General features: G+C 30.5%; 4 protein-coding genes across 4 annotated transcripts; 2 read left to right on the forward strand and 2 right to left on the reverse strand.

Annotated features, from left to right (window-relative positions):
* Positions 1-1,153: 1,153 nt before the first annotated feature.
* Positions 1,154-2,174, reverse strand: LOC106757481. The gene is made up of 2 exons (XM_014640154.2): positions 1,930-2,174; positions 1,154-1,830 (listed from the first exon to the last, which is right to left on the reverse strand). The coding sequence occupies exons 1-2, from the start codon at positions 2,101-2,103 to the stop codon at positions 1,303-1,305; spliced, it is 702 nt and encodes a 233-aa protein (XP_014495640.1). The 5' UTR covers positions 2,104-2,174; the 3' UTR covers positions 1,154-1,302.
* An 8,108-nt stretch (positions 2,175-10,282) lies between these two features.
* On the forward strand, positions 10,283-12,471 carry LOC106756972 (zinc finger protein 6-like). The gene is made up of 2 exons (XM_022779339.1): positions 10,283-12,202; positions 12,311-12,471. The coding sequence occupies exon 1, from the start codon at positions 10,442-10,444 to the stop codon at positions 10,997-10,999; it is 558 nt and encodes a 185-aa protein (XP_022635060.1). The 5' UTR covers positions 10,283-10,441; the 3' UTR covers positions 11,000-12,202; positions 12,311-12,471.
* Positions 12,472-12,493: 22 nt separating this feature from the next.
* On the forward strand, positions 12,494-12,751 carry LOC106756973. The gene has a single exon (XM_014639564.1). The coding sequence runs from the start codon at positions 12,494-12,496 to the stop codon at positions 12,749-12,751; it is 258 nt and encodes an 85-aa protein (XP_014495050.1).
* Positions 12,752-16,662: 3,911 nt separating this feature from the next.
* LOC106756974 lies at positions 16,663-17,588 on the reverse strand. The gene has a single exon (XM_014639565.2). It carries the CDS (start codon positions 17,318-17,320, stop codon positions 16,694-16,696), a length of 627 nt encoding a protein of 208 aa, XP_014495051.1. The 5' UTR covers positions 17,321-17,588; the 3' UTR covers positions 16,663-16,693.
* Between the last annotated feature and the right edge of the window lie 5,362 nt (positions 17,589-22,950).

Here is a 22,950-nt window from a genome sequence, read left to right on the forward strand (position 1 = left end):
ATTTCCTGTGCAATATATGTCTCTGTTCTTGTTCTTTTCTTGACTTGCTTTAGATTATACGGAAGTATAATTCTTTTTAAAGGTTCTTTTGTACTAGGAAGTATTTTTAGAACCAGAAATGTAAGAAAAGAAACTAAAAGGAATGATGCTAAGAATAGCTTCTGTAATTTTGGTCATTCTAAACATCTGATTTTAATACAAAATTATCTGTTGAATTAATTAAGGAATTAATAATTTAATAGATAATTTTAGAACTTGCTTTAAGGAATCAAATCAAGATACGATTATGTGAATGCTTGAACAGAGAACGTATTTTATCGAGGATGTTACTGTAATGTTAGTCAAAGACCAATTCGTGGCACAACAACTGTGTTTCTTGTATTGTTTTATATATTTTAATGTCTAATTGAGTTATAAAAGGAAGAATTGTCATGTGTTACACAAGTCCCTGAGGAGAACGATACTTTACTTATCCACTATATTACTTATAACGATTTGGTATATTTACCAAAAAGTTATCAATATCTTCTTTAATAATAATAATAATATATCTTCTCTCTGTCTGCCTTTGATACTTCTCACATTTCTTACATTACTTTATCTATCCACGGAAAAACAATTGAATAATTTTATTTTATAATACAGCTAACCGGCTCGGTCCACTTAATAAATCAACTCATAGGTTACTCAGAAATTTTGAATAATTTATTAGTAAATTGAAAATTTTTGAATCCATCATAAATTAGTAGTTCACTAAGGTATCATCCAAACATAATAAAAACATATTTTAAAAAACATAAAAAAACAAATAAATTTTTAATATTAATAATTTTTATATCAAAATATATAAAAAAACAAATAAATTTTTAATATTAATAATTTTTATATCACTTATCTATTTATAATATTATAATCTTAAATAAATATATTTATAATATTTTTCTCAAAAAAATTATATTTTTTTCAAAGTCCGTAATAAATCAATCTAACTTAAATCCGTAATAAATCATGACTCAGTTACAATCATTTTGGCAGCAAGTCAACAAAAAGTGTTCATTTATAATTTCTTATATTATATTAGATATTAAGTTAATTCTACGATCTATTATATACTAATTAATTTATAATAAACATCCAAGCAAAATTAATGATATCACGAATAAACACATAATAAATTATTTAAATGGAGATTATATTATTCGTTTATCAAAGGTATTAGGAGATCGGCATGCAATTGTTGATCCCAAGGTCTATTTGTATGATTGTTTTTCAGTTTGAAAAGACTTTAATGGCAAATGATTCTCAGAAGTCCTCGCCACGAAGGGCCCTCAGAACCCTCGAATGAGGTGCATCAGGGTCACCACGCATGGCCCGTTGCCGCCACATCTCCGCTGCCCTCAGCAGCGTCTCCTCCGCCGACTCCATCTGCTCCGGCAGCCACCCAATCACATCCATTCCTCTTCCAGAATCTACGGTCTTATCAGAGGCTCGAGATATCGGCTTCCGTGAATCCACGAACTCTATCTCCGACAAGGGCGATGCTTTATGGTGTTTATAGTAATCTTTATCGTCCTCTTTCCCTTTTTTTTCATCCTCCGGCCACGGACTTCCATCAAGGCCAGCACAACTCACCTCTTCTAAACCTTTCCACGTATGCTCCCGTTTTTGCTGATTGATTGGGTCCAATCGCTGGTTCACCCCCGCGCTCTTCAGTTTCGGGGAAGGTTCACACGGAGATTTTGGAGACTTCAACATCTCGTGTGTTTTGCCTACTCTGCGTTCTGTTTCAGCAATCTCAGCATTCTTAGCATTATCATTTGTACTTATACCCTGCAACACTCATAGACCAAAAGTTAATATATCCGTTTCAAACATCGTCCACACGAAGATTCGAAAGCCTATAGAGTGATGATGAATGTCAACACTTACTTGGGGTTGTCCTCTGTGAACTCTGGGACCAGCTTCTTGTTCCCCTGAATGAATTTCAGGGTCTGCAGTCCGACTTCGAGTGCCGGAGCAAAATCCACGTTTTAGACTAAAACGAGTGGTCGAAGATAATGCACAAAAAGCTCTTCTTGATGCTTCTGACAATCTTGACTGCATCTTAACGATGCTGCTTTGTTTTTATGCCTTGTCTTTGTTTTTGGACTTATGATGTTTGAAACACCATGAGATCAACTTCAGATTTAATGGGATTGACATACATCATAGAGTGAGCGAGAAAGAGAAAAAAGAACGTGAGGGACGTTCTGGAAATTCTACGACACGTGTTTTTGGTTTGACGTGTCAATGTTATCTGTTGCCACGTCTGATGTGTGTATTGGAAAGATAATTAGGAGCTGCTCTAGAAGGAAGCATACTTTTCTGGAATGCTCCATTTTTGTCGGTAAATAAGCATATAGTCAGTAAATTATCACTTCTAAGAAAATGGTGTCCATTGTTGATTGTACAAAAAGGTTGAAAACTGATGTTGGAGGGACTAATTTCTGTACGATGTAGTTGTTTATTGGGCTATGTAACAGTTTCGTGCGAGCCCAAATCTGTTTATTCGAAATGGATTTTGTGTTTAAATCAGTCCATTAATAAATAACACATTATATCGAATAAAAAAGTTAAGATTTTGCTTACTGCTATGTAGCTCTATAGTTCTAATAGATTACTTTTTTTTTTCTTATTTGATGATGTCACGGTTTTGACGAACTGGAGTTGAAACTATTTGTTGGTGATCTATTTCAGTTTAGATATGATACGTCCTAAGATTGTAGAGGAATATGGATGAAGAGTTGAGGTCATTTTAGAATTTAATATTCATACTCTAAGAAAAGCACACAATTTGTTGGCATTTTTGAGAAAATAAAATCTTAATTCTTATTACATAATTTCTTAGTGTTTTAACCAAATCTTTTCATAATCTTACTATTATTTATACAATTTATTTATTTATTATATACACGAGATACATAACTATTTTTAACGGGTATATTTTCTTATTACATTTGATAAACTTTTAATTAAAACTACGCTGTGGGTTAAAAATTTGTTTGGTGTCATATATTTTTATATTTAAAGCAAGCAGATAAAGAATAGCAATACACATTTATTCACTATATAACGAGTCTACTCACAGTGAAAGTTAAATATAATTAAGGATGACAAAAAAAATTTGTGAAATAGGAATATTTGCAGGTAAAATTCGTGATAGATAGTTAATATCTGTAAATATTTATTATTCACAACGAATAGATGGTATTTTAATACTTATTTTTAAACAGTTTAAATACGGATATTAAATTATATGTCCCGTGAGTACATGTTACAGGCAAAAAATAATAGAAAATATTAATTTTTTATTTTTTAAATTAAATTTAATTAAAAATAAAATTATTTTATATTTTATTAGGTTAAATCTAATTAAAATTAAAATTTAATTTATACTTAATTTATTTTATATTATATTATATATATTTTATAATTTTATTTAAATTTTATTTAAAAAATATATAAAATATTTTTTTTTAATTTTTTGTGGTTATCTCTTAATAGTTGCGAATTTTAAAATATCTAAGAATATTTTTTAAATGGATATCCATACGGATTGTGAATCGATTTTTTCTTTTATAGATTATATTAAAAGTAAAACTATTTATACTCAATCTGATCTGTTGTCATTCGCAAAAATATATTAGTACTCTCAATCTGATCCGTTGTCATTCGTAAAAATATATTAGTGCTCTGTACATAGAAAGATAACTTGTATCAGTAAAATCGAAAAAAAGATTGACATTCATTGCTATTGAAAGCAAAGATAGCAAAGATAGAGTGATGGATATGAATCCAGAGAGAATATATGTGATTGTAGGAGGCTTTTTGCTCTCTTTGCTGATGGAGAAAGATGATTAATGATCCACGAAAGATCCCTCTTGTTGGTTTGCTCAATTGTTATAGTCCTAATTAACCCTACATATAGTGGGAGGGACCACCACCATAGAATTTCACTTCACCTTAGTAATTATAAGCAAACTCCTCCTCTTTCTTAGTGGCTAATTTTCTTATCAAGATTAATGACACTCTTCTTCTAATTTTTAATTGTGTTTGTTCCAATTGTACAAAAAAAAACTCTTGCACCTTGGTTTTGTCTAACAGCTTTCTATGCGGTTTACTCTACCACTTGGTATCTCGACAATTCAGCTTCTTTCAAATAAAAATTGTATATTTCAAGAATCCAATTTAAGCTCGTTTATTATTTATTTAATATCTTCTAAAAGGTATCAACTAAACTTTAACACCTATTCTGAGTTCTAATCATTATTCTCAACATCTTCTCGCTTAACTCAAGTATCGAAATTTCTTTCCAAGAACTACCCAACTGTTGTTCATGACAACTTGAGAAATACCCATCGTCATCGTCAATGATACCAGCCAAATTTCGCTAACAACATAAAATATATATACAAAAATTAAGTATTGAATAAAGATTGATGAATTTTCGTAAATAGAAATGTTAAATGTTTCATTTAAAATATAATTATCAAATACATGGGTATAACTTGTATTTGTATTTGCTTTAGAGTTAAAAGCGTCATTATCATTTTACTTTCAAAAGACGTACAAAAATTAAGCGAAGGAAATATATTTAAATTGTCATTGTTTTCCACTCTTAAACAATATTTAACTATTAAACCCACAGGTATATATTAATCCGAAAGTTGAATCCAGAGAGACAAAGGGCATATGTTTCTTACGTTACACGATACAAATCACATGAATTGCGGGTGTTGGGTTTGACTCCAACAGGACACACTTCCAACTGTAAAGGATAAACGCTACCAATCTAATCTCTTGTCTTGAACTTGTGAACCTCTGAGAAAGACCAAATAAACACTTCTAAAACCCATCCACAGTAATTATTATACCAGTAGTACCTGAGAAAATAATTATTACTCCTGAAATTTGGTTCAGAAACGTACGTCTCGGATGATCCAATATGGTTCAAAGACGCTGGAAAATGGCACTAGTTCAGTATCGTGCTTCTTGGAGTTCGAGACCAGAAGCAACCTTCTTGTTTATTAATCACTAATCACTGCATGCGCATTACTATGTAACATCTTTCGATATAATAAACAGTCTTAAACCCTACCTAGAAAACCCTACGGACAGTCTTAAACCCTACCTGGAGAACAAATATATTGTTTGGTCACGTGGAATTATTTAACTAATTAAAAACCTTGGAATATATGAATGATCTGCTATCATCTCGGGACAAAAATGTGGCCACCTTTGTGTCCAACAATGCAACTAGATGGAAGTATAAAAGCAGCCAATGGCATGCATAGTTGACCTTAGATTTCAAATCTTATCTACGTATTAAAAGGTCTTCCTGCTTCATCATTTGTGTTCATGGTGCCCTTTTCTTCCCTCCTTCGAACTGAAAAGGGGAATAGCCCTGTGGGCCATGTGCCAGGATTTTGCAATCTTCATCATCCATGTGCTCCATAAAATAATTCCATTTTCTGTTTCATCCCAACATCACGCAACAGTACTGTTTTGGACTCTTCCAGGAATCACTAACCCTGCCAAAAATTGTTTACACTAATTTTACTTTATTGTTCATTCTTTTCCGTTGATGTCATCTCTCTAATTAAGTTCATTAGCTGCCACATGTTTACAGATGCAAATGTAAATCAGATTTTCAGGGAGAACAGTTGATTGCCTTCAAATTAGTTTAATTGATTATGTTATATTAGATATAAATGGTTGAAGAAATTAACCCCGAGAGATTCTTTCGCGTAACATTATGAAATAGCATGTTACTACGTTCGCATAATCATTACAAGATACCAAAACACCATAATGCCCTGGAAGAGTTAGAGACGGTACAAAAGTAAAAAATAACGATAATGAAAAGAAATTTGAATTTGTGGGGATGTCTGGGTTTAAGGTATAGCTAAGTTATTTTATATATATGTTACAAGTTTATAGTCTATATTAACGTAAATCTGTATACATTTTATTGAGTTTAATTACGGATGTATATTGTTGTCATTCGTCTTTTTTTAGTGTCGTTTTCAAACAACATTAGGTGGAGGTTATGTTAATTATTATTATTAATTAATGATTTGAAGAAAATATTGGCCACAGTTATAATTATAAATTGACGTTGAAAATGATTGAGTATAGATTATTAATTGTGAACAAATGAGGGCAGAAAGAGATATCGTCAGACTCAAATGCATACATTATTGGGTTTGGGTTGAGTCTTTTCATGGAGAACACAAACCGTGATTAATTAACAACGAAGATTTTGTGAAAGTAGTCGAAAAAGTAAAACGAAAAAGAGAAAGATTGAACTGAAAAAAAAATGTACTGGGCCATTTGCTGTAGTTGGTGCTGCACTGTGTATTTTCATAGCATAGTGATACCACAATCCAAGGAATACTCTTTTTTTTGAAGACAAAAGAGAATACAAGGTTTATATACTGGACTGTGGAAGTCTGAACAGTGTTTTATGACGAATATTCGAGACAGTTTGTAATATAAGATACACATAGATATAAAGAAAATACATTTAAGTTAATCTTTGTTTGTTTATATATATCAGAAAAATAACCATAATTGTGGTGCATGCATTTCATTTTGTAATTCAAAGAAAAAGAAGAAAAAAAAAAGTGTAGAGGCATGAAGCTATATTAGAAAGCTAGGTATTGATGACGAATTCAGCATGGTTTGGTGTATCTAATCTAAGAGAATCCAAAACATAAGATTTGACAGCATTAGAGAGTGGTGGGGGACTGAAGCAAGTAGCTGGCTGGGTTCTTGAAATGCATCTGAATTCTGAAATTCTCTTGCTAAAGTAGGCAAGTACACATAAGAAACAGAAACTGCACATGGAGTTATACGAACGCTGTCTTGTGAAATGATTCAAGTTAAGAATGGGGCCCTTTCCTTTGGTAAATAATTTTGGGTATTTGGTTGATTGAAAAGTGCAAAACTAAGTAGAGTTGTTGTGACGAAGAAGTAGATGATGGTTCAAGCGTTTCTCACACAACTTGTTAAGATTCTTCACAAAGCAAGGTCAACCGAAGCAGGGTTATGGGAGACACTGTGATCAAGCGAACAAACCCAATTCAGGAGTCAAGAATGCCATCAAAGAACACGCGCGTTCTAGTGGCCGACATCAATCTCGTCTTCTTTTCGATATACAATAGTTAGACTCACGTGTCGAGCTCTCCACACACTACCAATGAACCAACTACAATAAATCCTACTTTATTTCCTATTTACTATGAGTAATATCTATGAGTAATATGATAATAAATACTACAACACACTTTCATATTCATTCCATACAAAATACAAGAACAAAATGATCTTAAAAGTATAAAACTTTATATTTTATCAAAAAAAAATGTAAAAAATAAACAAAGATAGTATCAAATATAAAAAAATTAAATGTATCAAAAAATATTTAATGTTAAAGATTACTGCTGAAACTTAAAATTAATATTTTAAAATAGTAAAACCTATTTAAGATGTTAATCTCCATGACTTGAATTTTGAAAACAAATTCTAAATTTTCCCGAACAACTTTACTATTTGTTAATTCTCTGTATTGTTATCTTAAGGCATCTAAGAAAATTATTAAATAATAATTATATTTATAGGGAAAAATAATTATTTGTAGTGATTAAATTATAGACTCTTTTACAAATTAAATTTTTAATATTCAAAATAGTATTTATTATTAAAATATTTGTAGATAATTTGTAAGTTAAAGTTTAAATTAATCTTTAACTTTACTTATTTATTATTATTAACTAATTATATATTGTTTAATAATTAGTGAGAGACTCTTGTTAACTGACTAAAAGTTTTCAAAATCAAATTCACGAAAACAGATTAAATAGAATAATTATTTTAAATAAAATACTTATTTTAAATAGAGATGTTGTAGGTACCTTCATAATAAAATTACTCAACCGGAAAAGTTAGTTCCGGGAGGACATACTAACACACAAAAAAATGGTTTAAAAAAATTATAATTATAAATCATTTGTAGAATATGTCAAATTACTAAATCTAACATATCTACAAATTGATAAATTTCTTATTCTTTTGGATTATGGTTTAGGCTTGCTTATGAGTAGGGTTTGGAAAACATGTCACTCAATCAAATGAATTTTGCATCTTTTATTGGAAATCTTTCTAAACAGTTGAATTTTTTTATTGAACTTGATTGAGCTTGATGAATGGAGTGAAAAAAACTTAAGTTTTTTTAATTAAAATCTGTAATATGTAACATTTCTATATACCTTTCAGAATATATTTTTTCAAAAAATAAACTATATTATTTAATATTTAAATAACTAAAATTATCTTAATTAATAGAATAACAAATTAAATTGAATAAAAAATTTACTAAAAATATTAATATTATTTAACAATTTTTTATTTGGGTTAAGTTAGGTCGAAAGATGAACCTATGAAATCTGTTAGTCAACCCATAAGAAAGTGAGTTGGTTGTATTTGGACTAACTGCAAAAAAGAACTTAATTCAATAATAATAGAATTTAACCAAATCTATTTTTATTGGATTATTTTTAATTTAATTGTAGAGTTATTCGGTAAAAACATCATGCCTGCAAATTGATCAATTAATCCATAAATTTACAAGTATGAAAAAAAAAACATTTATTTCACAAGCTAAAATTATTCCTATAAAATGCGGACTTCTTAAATCAGACCTTAAACGGAGCAAACACTTACTCACCCCTGGTCCCAATCACTTAATAATATTTTTGTTTTTTTAACATTAATCATTCAAATATGAACTCTATTTATAATTTATTACGAAAAATTAACATTCTCACGACACTCTTTGTATATTTTACGTATTATAAAAATAATAATTAAATATATTTTTAATATTTAAAAATTTAAAATTCGATATTTCTAAATTTTAATACAATTAGATCTTTAAAAATTAAAAATAAATAGATATAATATTTTTAAATTAATTATCTTAAATTTATTAACCTTTAAAATATTTCATACTAGAATTTGAATATGTAATTTAAGATTTAAACAAATTTAAACGTTTAAAGCAAAAAATATATTAAAGTGGGAAATTGAGATAGAGAAAAATTTCAATTTGGAACATTTAATTCTTAGAAAAAATATTGTTTAAGTGTTAAATCGAACAATATAATGCATAGTTTGTAGTTAAAAAATGAAAATTGGAAGTAAGAAGAAGGTGAAGTTTAGAGGGGAGGCAGAGGTATAGGTATCTAAGCTAAATCCTTATATCCTGGGTTCCGATCTCCACGCGCTATGAATAAGCCAAAAGATCCATCACATCAGAACCGGGTTTGTCTAATACCTATACAATACGACCGAGAAGGATGTTTGTTACCATATACACGTCAGCCATCTGTCTGTCTCGACTTCAAGGAAGATATGTCATATAGCATACATTGAATTCAACCATCACCCATTCATGTATGTATCTTCTCTTAAGTGCTTTATCAATTAACTAAAACTGTTGAGAGAAACGTGGGTTTACCACGCAGCAGATTGTAGCAATATTTAGGCACTACACACCCACGCCTACTCCATTCACTGCCTCGACCTTTGAATTGAAGCAATGCATCATTAAAGCAAATTCCACAGACAAAAAGCAAGTGACTAAAACCTCATAGGTTTTTCCATTAACATGTAACGTCACCCTTTTTCGACCACATCCTTATGATTTCAACTCTATCGTATTTCGCATCTCACAGCTACGTCTCTGCAGTAGCATTTATCAAAAGGAGTTCAAGTAGATTTAACAATGGCAACTCCAGAATCCGGATGAGTGGATCAAAATAATGTGTTCAAGAAGGGAAAATGACAAAACATATTCAAGATAAGTGTGTCCTGTTGTACTCGCACGATCCGGGTCCCTTTTTATTATACATGAATCTTATCAGAAGCTAAAAACCATTAACTGCATATTCAACCCTTTTGTCACATGTCGTTTTGATAGACATTAGTGTACTACATCGGTACTTATACTTTTTTGTTGCTTCCTGTGTAACTTGTATATTATTCTTACTGTTATAATAATCAGTTAAATATCATATAACGGTAAAGAGCATAACAAGAACACGTTACTTTTAAGAAAATATATTACTTTTGTTTTTTCAAAAAGATTTGAAATTTCTATGTTAGCTTTTATTAAAAAAAAAAAACTACTGTTTATTGCTAGAGGTTAAAAGTAACAGTCAGTTAATGTAATAGGTGGATGGTGACTCGCAGTGGGTATGGTAAAGTATTTTTGTAAGGTTGTAGCGTGGGAAGGAATAGGGCACGCAAGAAGATAATCACAGAATAAATGTGTATGTGTGTGTATATATAGGGCAGCACAGATAAGAAGAATTTGAATGCATTGAGATAGAAAAGAAACATGTCTGATAATCATAAGACTCAGAGTTCGGCACCAAAACTGTTTGGTTTCCCACTAACAGAGCAAGAGGAATTTGCAGAAAGGAAATACGATGTAGGAGAGGACAGAAAATTCAGGTGTCACTACTGCAACAGAGTTTTCGCAAACTCGCAGGCCTTAGGGGGCCACCAAAACGCTCACAAGAAAGAACGTCAGAGAGCCAGGCGATTCCAAATCCACAACCACAGACGCTCCTCTATGCCATCATCATCGTCATCTCTTTCTGTTACCCCTCTTACCTTTCTCACCTCCCATGCAATAATACGTTCGCTACCACTTTCAGTTACACTGCCTCCCATTTACCTTTCATCTCCTTCTCCTTCTACTTCCACCTCTGCAACGCACTTCCCCTCACGCCCCGTTTTCGTTCCTTCCTCCACCCACCTCACTGCTAATGCTACTGTTACTACTTCATGTTTTCCTCTTCAGCTCTATGCCTCACCTTCTGTGCTGCAATCTGCTTCTACTGTCCTTGATTTTGCAGCAGACAGGGAAGTTGATGTCCATCTCAAATTGTAGCTCTGTCATATCAGATTGCAGGTTAAATATATATATATATATAGATATATATAATTACTGTTACTTTTAGTTTCCTGTTTCTCCTTTCTTTGCTCCAAATCTTATCTTTTTTTGACCCCTCCCATTAACATTATGAACTTGCTTTACTAATGGAAACTAATGCTTATAATGGAATCAAGGATATAGAAATTGTTACATAACCGTAATTAATCTTACAATTGTTTTTAGTTCACAATGTCATTGCAAATGTAACTTGGTGTTGCATTTGTCTTTAATCTCTCCAAAGCAATAGGAAACATCATGGTAAAACTGTGACTAAATAAATATAAGCTGAAATCAAAGTGGTGTAGCAGGCAAATTGTGACAATATAGTATTAATGAATGTCGGTAGCCTGCATATTTTAGTTAGTTGTGAATTAGACTAATTTTAAAACAAGAATTGGTGTAATTTTTTTTTTTCTAGAATTGAAATGGTATATTGGGTTAATTCTGGACACCTATTAAGTACAAGTACTTCTCATCTTTAATATATCTTTCTTCCTCTGATAAAACTCCCTTAATGATGTTAATTACACATTTCTCATCTCTTCTTATCTCTCCTCAGATAAAGATCTGACTAAATGTCATAAAAAGCCGTTTACGGATTGTGACCCTGTATTTATTTGGGCCTAACAGCACAATATTTTTGTATGGGCCAGATCAAATAGTTTAAAGGGAGGCCCAAGTACCTCCAAACCTTCATAAAAAAAGGACAAATATTTCTGCACATACCTGCACATTGTCACAGATGTGTTGTATTATATAAAAAGGATCCAGAAGTGTTTACAGAAAAATTTGGTATTATTCACTATTGGTTAGGTCTTTCACGCTGTTGAAGTCATAGAAAATAACACATACCAAACATTAAAATAAGGGAAGTAGCTAGCTAGACACTAGGTTTATCCAGGAAGTATAATCCCCTTGCTGTTCTAAGTAGAATAGAATCTACAGTAGCAGTTTTCATCAGAATCATTGCTGTGAAGAGTCTCTTTGAGTGTTGATGACTGATCACGTCTTTCTTCAAAATAATCATGTCATTGGGATTTGAGTACCACGTCAAATCTGGCTGAGACCGAAAATGACGTGGTATCGTATGAAAAACGAATCATCACACATGGTAACACCACCAAAATGGACAAAGTCATTGGTTTTACTGCAACTCAGGTATCTCACACTATACCACTCCGAAGTGGTCATCTTTTTTCTCTCTCTATATTTGAATAAACCAAAAAAGCGTTTTAAAAAGAGACTTCATTGTTTCTTTAATCACAGAAAGTACATCCCAGATTCCGAGCTAGCACAAAGGCCACTTTTCAAAGATCAGAACATTACTCATTCCTCGCCACAGCACACGTTTCTGTGCTTCATTGTCTCTCTTCCCAATATACCCTTTCTTGAAACTTCCAAACCCTAACAAAAGCCTCTGCCCTCTCTTCCCTCTTCCCGCGGCTGGACATGGAGAGTTACGGGTCGGGTCACCGGAGGAGAATGGAGGTGGTGAGCGGTAAAAACCACGGTTGGAGTGGTAGGCGATCACCAGATTCTACTCAGGGAAGTGAAAAACCTTGGAGTTTCAGCGACCCAGAAGCAAAGAGGAAGAAAAGGATAGCTAAGTACAAGGTTTACGGCATGGAAGGGAAGGTTAAGGCTACGGTCAAAAAAGGACTTCGATGGATCAAGAAAAAGTGCTCTCAGATCGCCCATGGCTTCTAATGCAGAAGCTTGTTCCCAAGTCACGTGCTGGCATTGCAAAGTCTGAACATTGAGATTGCATTTGGCGTTTCTCACCATGGCATGCAAAGGTTCTTACTCTCAAATTTTCTTTATTCTGAAACCACTCCGAAGTAGAAATCTTATATGCACCCATAGAGGATATCTAGTTGCTTGTGTGGGTGTCCTGGAATTAGAGCCCTTAACAAAGATTTTCCTAAACCAAATTTTGATGTAAAAGTTGTTTGTTCTATGTTATGAAGTTTCATCTACTAATGAAAAATATTCAAAAATCTTGTAATGTACGGATTCTTTGTTCCTGCATAGATACCAAAGATATATATGAATCTGAATCGTACTGTCATTTTATTTGTTTGTGGGGTAGAGAGAGAAGCACAGATATTTTTGTTATTTGGAAATGAATGAGAGGGAGACAGAAACTGAAGAAGAAAAAAAAAAACTTTTGAGGAGGTGATGATAAGTTCTTACTTACCTAAAATATTCTTATTATACATTTTTTCGGTCTTCTATTTTGTTATGAGATGAAACGCGAGGGAGAATGACTGAAAGAATCAAAGAGAAAGATGGGAATAAAGTTTACTTGTTACTTTTAAGTGTGGTAAAATTTATAAAATTTGTAAATTATTTGATGGATGAAATAGATAAAAAAATATTTTAATAAATTATGTGATAGATGACCTATTTATTTTATAATTAAAATTAATAAAAAATGAAATATAATTAATTTAAAATTGAATAACTTTTTTTATAAAAAAAATAATAGGTGTAATTAATTTAAAACAAAATGTGATTAGTTAAAAATATTTTTAGTTAAATATTGAATTATAAAAGAATTAATACCACTAATAATTAATTCTAATGTAATTATAATTTTTAATAGTATTTTTTTTAGATGTTGTATTATTTTCTCTATTAATATTATTTTAAAATATTTTATATTTTATTATTATTATTATGTTAAATATAATTTTGATCTTTTAATTTTTTAACGAAAATTAGAATTAGTTTAATTATAAAAAGTTGGTCCAACTTAGTTTTTTAATTTTAAAAATACGTAAACTTAGTAATTTAATCATATTTTATTATGTTTATTTGATATTTTCAACATATTAATAAAAATTGAAATTAGTTTTTTTTTTAAATTTTAGTTCAATTTAGTCTATTAATTTTATAAATGTATAAATTTAATTTTTTTTTTTAAATTTATAAACTTCATTAAACATTTTAAATACATTTTAACATAACAGTTATTTATATCGTTTGACATATTTATTGAATAAAAATGTATTTAAAACCTTAATTAAATTTAACAAAATTTAATTAAAAAATTCAATCTATACCTTTTCTAAAAGTTTTAAAAAATAAACTGATTCTAATTTTTACTAAAAATTAATGTCTACATGTATTGTAATGCAGGAAAGAAAAGTGGACGCCAATAGTTGTTTAGATGAAGTAATTTGCAATAATTCACGCAGATAAATTTACGGAAATGAGTTCATCTAGATCCTTGCATAAGTGAAAAGAACATAGAAGAAAAGTGGGGTCAACCTATTATAAATTACATTAATTATCTTCTGCACTGTCCTTTTTTTTTGTTTTTTGACTGACAAAACCATGTATTTGCAGTTCATTTTAATTTGTATTAGCTTTAAACAATCACATATTGCTCTAAAATAATTTCACTAATTTAAATTATTACTTAATTTATTTAAAGCAATCACCAAGATTTATTTTGACTTAATATATATTAAACTCGTTTTAATTTCATAAAAAAATTTCAATTTTAATTTTCTAATTTTAAATGATAAAACTTACATTTAATAATAATAATAATAATAACAATAATACTTTTATTTAAATTAATCACTTAGTCACAATTTATTTGAACTTATTTTTTGTCAATCACAATTTATTTCAATGCAGTTTTATTATTTTGATTTTTTTTATTTTAAATAACATTTCATTTTAACATAATTTATACTTATTATATTTTATTTTAACTTAAATTTATGATTAAAGGTAAAATTATAATCTTTTAGTTTGAATAATTAAAACATTTTTTTAATCTATCACCCAAACTTTCATCAATTTCCCTCTTATATGCTTTGATTTTTTTTATCATCTTTCTCTTAATTCAAACAACCATATTTTCATTTCTACGTTAAATATATTTTTGATTTCTAGATTATTATGGGTTTTTTTGTTTTTGTCTCTTTTTCAAACTTTGTTCTATTTTTGTCCCTCTCATTTTATATAAAGTCATTGATTTAATATTCCATGATCAACCTTGTTAATTTTTTTTTCACGTGGCAAACAGTGTGTCATGTCCACATCTCGTTTAAGACATGTGTTCTGTGTTCCAGGTTGACAAGATGGTTTGGTGACAAATGTTGTGCCACGTCCTAGTCCGATAAGGTCGATAAGATATGTGTACTGTTTCACCAGGTCAACAAGATATTTGAATGTCCAGTAAGGCATCAAGATAGCTTGGTAAGGTGCATGAAGAACTTAAATAGTTCGATAAAAAGTCTAGAAAGCTCTGTCATCCAAACTATTTGGACTTCTCACCAAGCTATCTGAGTTTTTCATGCATCTTCCTGACATATCTGAACTTAAAAAGTCTAGGTTTTCCATTAACTTTATTGATCTAACTAGACTCCTCACCAAATCATTCGGACGTCTTACTAGCTTGGAGACACGATGCATATCTCTTGCCAATCTTATTAAGCTGAGAACATGAAACATCGTTTGTCACTTAACTCTCTTGCTAACTTGGAGACACAATTTATATGTTTTAAACAGTGACATGCAGTTTAACATGTAAAAAAAAAAACACCAATAATGTTAGTCATTAAAAACTAAATCCATAACTACTTTTTTTTAAAAAAAAAGAACTCAATAAAAAAAATTAAAAGAGAAATAAAAAAAATACATAATAAGTTAAAAATTAAAAACATATTTAACTTTTTATTTATCTTTCCTCTCAAGTCACCTCCGTTCTTTGTAAACAAACACATCCTAAATGTTATCCGAAAAATAATTTATGTAGTGTCAGTATAACGAAATTATATAATATTATTATTAGAATTGACTATAATTAGTTTATAAAAAAAATTATATTGAGAGAGGATATAAATTAAATTGAAAAATTTTCAATGAAAGAAAGTAATAAAGGATTTTTTTTAGTATTAATGATTTTGAACGTAAAACAAATTTTATATAACATAAAAATATAGAATGTTTTAGCTATTAGAGATGCAGACACCAAGTTGAAACATTCTCGTCGTAACCTCCAATGTTTTTTGTTTTATTTTTTCACTTTTCTTTTCTATACCCTTAACAGTTGTGTAACTATTATTTTAATAATCTTTTATATTTGATTTCATTACAAATTTATCCTTTAATATATATAAATTTTTTCTAAGCACATCGGTATACAACTCTCAGGTTGTCTACATATATTTTTTCATTAGAAAATAATATTTTAACACTAATTTTTTGACACCATTTTGATACTGCATGTGTGTCAAAATGTGGTTGGACGATTTCAAATTAAAAAAACAAATTTTGGTTTATCCAAATATACCCCTGTCTCAACTTTTTTAATTTAAAATCGTCCAATCACATTTTGATAGGTGTGCAATATCAAAATAGTGTCAATGGTGTTAAAATATCATTTTCCTTTTTCATTTAATAATACATGACAGAAAGAAAGAATAGTGAGCTTTCATTCAGTTTCCTTAGTATGATAAAAATTCCACCAAATAAGAAACCAATTTCTTCATCCCTCTCTACATTCCCATGCCATCTTCATATATTATATTCATCCCAAATGAATACAGTATCCAATAAGAAATGAAGCTGAGCATATGCATTTTCATACATATATAGGGGGTGATTTGAGTGTAGAAGAAACGCACATCATTACCAACCCAATGACCTTTGACTTCGCTCCGCGTAAAGACGATCCGCAGTATTCATACGCTGCAGCCTCATTTCTTGGTAGAAGTGAGTAATGAAATCCTCAGCTTTGGAATCAATCATCTCATCCCCATCTCCATGAATGTGTTCCTCGCACTCCTTCACGATTTCCTCTTGCTTCACATTCTCCTCCTCGCATTGAACCAGTTCGTTCAACCCCACAGCCGAAGCGTAACGGCTACTGGGTAGGGAAGGTGAGTAAGGCCCCTCCTCCGCCACAAAATCAGAAGCGTTGCCTCTGCATTCCATCGCCGGCCACTTAGGTGAATAAAAAAAACTGGCGGAGTCAGAAACAGAGCATGGGGATTGGTTGCTTTGAAGGTGCAAGGGCCTCGTGGACCCCACAACCTTTTTCCACCTGCTCTTGGACCCATCGTCGATTTGACCAACCTGGTGAATCGTCTTTGGCTTTTGGGAACGTCCTCGCATGACGAGGAGTGCCACCCTGAGAAACCGCATGCCACCGCTCATCTTCTCGTCCTTGAGGGGTTTTGGTTCGTCACTCTGAAGACGGTCTATTTCTATATCGGGGATGTCGATGATGGTACATTCATGACTTTGTTTTTCCATAAATTGATGTAAGGAGGATGATCGTGGAGGTTGAGGAAGGAGGAGTTGTCGGCGATATTTTCACATTTGAGGGGATATTTGAACAGTAACAAAAGCAGTGAGGAAAAATGTTGTGGCAATGAAGTTTATGTGTGAGAAAGATAGAAACGGAAAAGGACGACCAGCGGAATAGTGTGGTACATTGGTGTAAGGTCTCCGTTGTCGAGTAATATTTTTAGAGCAATTTTGTTTATATGTCAAGGGTTTGTAAATTGTATGGTGTGCATGATTTGGAAGTTAATCCATCAAAATAAACTCTCTCTTTTTGTTATTACTGTTACTATTAGATAAATCTACTTTGTTTGTTTTACCGGTTCAGTATTTAATTTATCATATTTTATTATATAGTAACTTTTTCTCATTTATTTTATTGTGCACTCACATATATAGATTACACACTTATTCATGGTGTTAAAGCAACATAATAATAAATTATCATCATCAAATAGCAGTATATTATCCTCCATTATAGCAGAGTCAACATTGAGAACATTTGTGCATCATTAACATCTCCATTTAGGCCACAATTGTTCCAAACCCCATACATACCGGTCTATAAGGTTTTTAACATAATTCTATATAAATTATTTCATATAAGAGGTTCAGCGATCAGAGCACAACCATTACACTATACAAAACAGAAAACAATCTACAAAGGAAGGCTATACTATAAATACTATTTATTGCATAAATATTTCTTGCATCTTCCTCCAATTTCAAAAGCATATAAAAACCATCTCTTCTAACATTCCTTCAGGAAGGCTTAGTTGTCATCACAAGCAAGGTCATACTGATACTCTTATACATGAAAATTTTACCTTACCTTTCATTTTCTCACCATTTGTTTAATTTTCTCATAGCTTATTATTACTCTGCCTTGTTTCCACTTGGGCTTTTATATGTTATTTTTCCTTTTAGTTTCATGATTTGGAAGCAAAAGTAATTTCTGGATCTTAATCTTCTTCGATGTTTTTTATGTGACAGAAAGTAGTGGTAAAGATTGACTTAAATGATGACAATATCAAGAGAAAAACTATGGAGACAACATTTGGCCTACCTGGCATATGCACATATATAAAACTTCTCACCCTATATTACGACTTATGGTTATACTTAAAGGTCATACTATTCATGATTTTTTTGTTTGTTTAAATTAACTGTTATTTTAAATATTATGCAAGGATTGAATCAATTTTTGTTGACTTGAAAGACATGAAATTGGTGGTATTGGGTGAGTTTGATCTAGTTGGTCGGATTGAATCAGTTTCTCCATTTTGTATCAAATTTTTGACGTGTTAATCATCATGAATAAGATTGGAGCATAAAATATTTCCTTTTTAAGACTTATTTATGTTGGATTTAAAATCATCGACAAGGTTTATTAGTACTTTGTAATGGATTATTATTAACCAATATTCTAATTCATAATCTTTTCATTCATTACAGATTTTCATTCCAAAGTTTTTCTTTTTAATCACAATAAACAGATTATATGCCTTGTGCCCCAAACCAAAACTAATAAAGGAAAAAAACTAAAAAATAATAAAACTTAAGAGAATAATCTTGTTGTATATTTTGAGGCACACTCATCATGTAAATGCAATAGCCAGTCACCATTCGTTTCAATTTTTAATGGTACATGCTTGTCTTTTCTTTTAAAAAAAAAATTATACAAGACTAAAACTGACACTAGTGCACTACACACACTCCGGGCTTAAGCTCAATAACATTTTTAAACCATTCAATCAATTTGAAACTTCATTTTTAATAAATTAAACTTCCATTTAAACGAACCATTACCCATGATTCTTACTTGGCAGCATAACAAAAATAGCCAACAAACCAGACACAATACTATATAAAACCCAATGTACACCACAGTCGGATCAACATATGGATGATAATGGATCGGGTTGGATACGGATAGTGTGATACTCGAACCCGACTTGCATATAAAAATCGTAACCGTACCCGTCCTGTCACTTGCTGGATATCAGCATAAAAAAAATTCGCAGATTTTTTTCAACGCGCGGTTGAATATCCATTTTCAACCCACAAATATTTAATGGATAAATAAAAAAAATTTAAATATAAATTTAAGTTAATAATAGTATTAAATTAAAATATAAATTCTTGTGAATAAATTCAAGTTAATTAAAAAACTAAATTGAACTAAAAATTAAAAATAATACTAAAATAAATCAAACTAACAAATTAAAGGCTAAGCCTAAAACTAACATACATTCAAGACTCTTATTCAATGGAATAAAATCATAAATTTAAATTATAAAAAATATCGAATTTTAAGAAAATTAAAACCCAAGAATGGTTAGCATTCTTTAATAATTCAATTCAAATCCTTTTTCTCTTTCATTGTTAAAGCTCACTCACTTGTCCATTACTTGAAACCCAAATTTTGCAACAGTAACCAGAGAAAGAAACATAGAGAATGGGTTCTGAGAAGCGAGCAAAAGGCGAGAAAGATGAAGGTGAAATCCCTTTGCTGACGGTGCTTAAGAACAACACAATCTTCGAGAATATCTTTATCGTCAACAAGCCGCTAGAGGAGAAAAGGGTTTAATCTAGAAGATGAAGAAAACAGAGAAAAAGGTTTAATCACTTCTTGGATTCAAACACTACTCATGAAAAAATTATCCACCCACTCAAACACCATACAGGGAAACTAGAGAACAAAAGATAAATTAGGGAAAAAGAAAAGAGATAGTTAGAAGAGAAGTCAGATTACCGTGTGCAGGTGGGATTTTGTAGATATGCCTTCCTCTGGTTCACCCAGCTGCACAATAAGATAAAATACAAATTTCAGAGAGTTAAACCTAATAATAACCCTAAGGATAATATGGTCATTTCAACTTATTTACGGGTAATGGATACCTGTTAGGCGAATACTATGATACTCGAACTCGACTCGTTAAAAAGCAGGTATTAAATTACTTGCAACCCGCGGATATCAATTACCCGCGGATATCAACTACTCGCAGCGGATTTTATCCGCGGATACTCACAGGCACATATTTTTTTGCCATCCCTAGATCAACCTATATTAATACCACGATCGGAAACAAACCAATCCCAAAAGCTCTGCAGCCATACAATTCACATAATAAAGTCTACATTACAGTCGAATCATAAACACAACAGAACAAAAATGAATAGATGTAGTCTTGAACAAGGGAATCAATTTTTATGTCACAACTCTAAAACGCACAGTTTTTCTTGACTGTGAAATGCTCCACGATGTCAGCCTCTTTAGACCAAGAGCCCTACACAACAATCAACCCCACTTCACCACAACGCCTTCCTCACGCCAACCTCTACGAACCATCACCCCTACTACAACACCCTTAAGGAAAAACAAGAATCTTAGCCATAGAACCTGCAACCAGCCACCAACGAACCGTCGTTAGTGACTACCACAACACACTCTTCAAACTGGCTTAGGACGACCAAACTTGCGCTCACATAAGAGAAGGGGAACGAAGAGAGAATAGGGAAGAGAAGAAAGGGATTTTTGAAATTGAATTTAGGGAAGGAATACCCAAATTTCAAAACATAAAGCATCGTGGACATTACCGATGGCGAAGGTCCGTCGACAAATTATGTCACCAAGACATTACTAACGGTCTATGGTCGTCGATAAAAGAAATAGTCATGTCTGCCGATAAATCTGTCAATAATCCATCATTATTAGTAGATTTCAAGTCGTCGGTAATACTCATTTTTACTGTAGTGATGATTCTAGTTAGTATTGGACTCATATAGTTAAGAATATTTAATGTGAGAGTCGAAAGGATTCCTCGTGGTAAGAGGATCAAATCTTACAAATATGAGATTTACTTTGTCATACTTCTTTGTAGGAAACCCAATCATGATATAACTACAACTCTCGATAGTCTCATATTCTACTAAATACAATAAATCTTCTAGAGCTCATGTTAAATGTATGATGTGTATGAAAGTGATGAGTGGTTTGTGACAATATGTTTGATCTTTTAGTTTTAATTAGAGTATTAATACGATTTTGAATTACTTTGGCTTATCCTCGTATGTTTTATTATGATGTTGGTATTTGTTTGCTATGATTATATATTTCGCACAAGCAAAAAATAATGTAAGAGTTAAAGAAAAGCACAATTGAAGTTATCACAAAATATCTAGTAGTTACATAATTATAACATAAATATGAACAAAAGTGTTTTTTATTAGTATATATGATCAATCACTTAAATTTTGAAATACTTAGAAATATTTTACTATGGAAGACTATATTATATGATGAACAATCTACCTATAATTGTGTGCTTATATCTTTATGCGTAACTTTTTTACAGTGACTATATAGTATATTTGGGTTGTTACTATATGGATTTAATTAAAAACATTATGAAAATGTGTATGGATGATATATACGTATAAATATATTTTTTTATAAATTATGAAGGAACATACAATTGTCCATAATTATCGACGAAATTCCTCTTATTATTTGTAACATTTATAAATGAACATTTTACTGGTGAAATTTTTTATTGTCATTTTTTAGTTAAAAGATTCTTTATCAATGCAATTTTTTTTGTTAACAAAGCATTTTATTTTTTAATAAATATATTTTTTATGGTGAAGATATATATATATATATATATATATATATATATATATATATATATATATATATATATATATATATATAATTAGATTTACAAACGATTGTTTGAATGTTTTTAATTAGAAAAATTGATTATACGATTACTTTGTTTTAGTTTACACTTCTGTTTGTAAGCTTGATATAAGCACATGATTGATTAGAAGAAATGAGTCTAGAAGTAATTAGTATGGTTGGTAAATAGAAAATTCTAAAATATTATAATATTTTCTTTCAAGATAAAGTGAATTTATATTAGTTATCTAATAGACCTGTTAAAAAACATAGTCTAATAAGGCTAATCAAGCCTTTTCATTATTGTTTACTCCAACTACGTATGTCTATTAGAACCATATCCATATTTTATAAGTAATCTCATATTTAATATTAAGATAATGATATTTAGACAACATTCTTTTGACAACATTTAAACATTGATTAAGTGTCAATATGTGATTGATAAAAAATTACTCCACAATCAATAATAATAATCATAAACATTACTGTGGAGTAATTTTTGACCAATTACAGATTGACACTTAATCAATGTTCAAATATTGTCAAAAAAATATTGTCCAAATATCATTATCCTTAATATTATAATTATTATTTAAGATGAGATGTCGTTATGTTATTATTAATTATAATATTATGGTATGTTAAAAGTAAATATTATTCTAATAAAAAAATATGTCCATAACATTTTATAAATATAATTAATATTTCTAAAATTAGAATAATTTATATTCATTATATTCATAAATATCTTAACTTTTTTTATTAACTTGAGCAAATAAAGTCTTTTATAAATAAATCTTCTATGTCAGTAACAAAAAAATTTATTTTAACTAAAAACATTCTAGAATCCACCACTATAATATTGTTATTCTTTTCACAAATCTACACTCATCACAGTAAAGTCAATAAATTA

This window comes from Vigna radiata, chromosome 3 (assembly GCF_000741045.1).
Source record: "Vigna radiata var. radiata cultivar VC1973A chromosome 3, Vradiata_ver6, whole genome shotgun sequence".
In the NCBI taxonomy this organism is placed as follows: domain Eukaryota; kingdom Viridiplantae; phylum Streptophyta; class Magnoliopsida; order Fabales; family Fabaceae; genus Vigna; species Vigna radiata.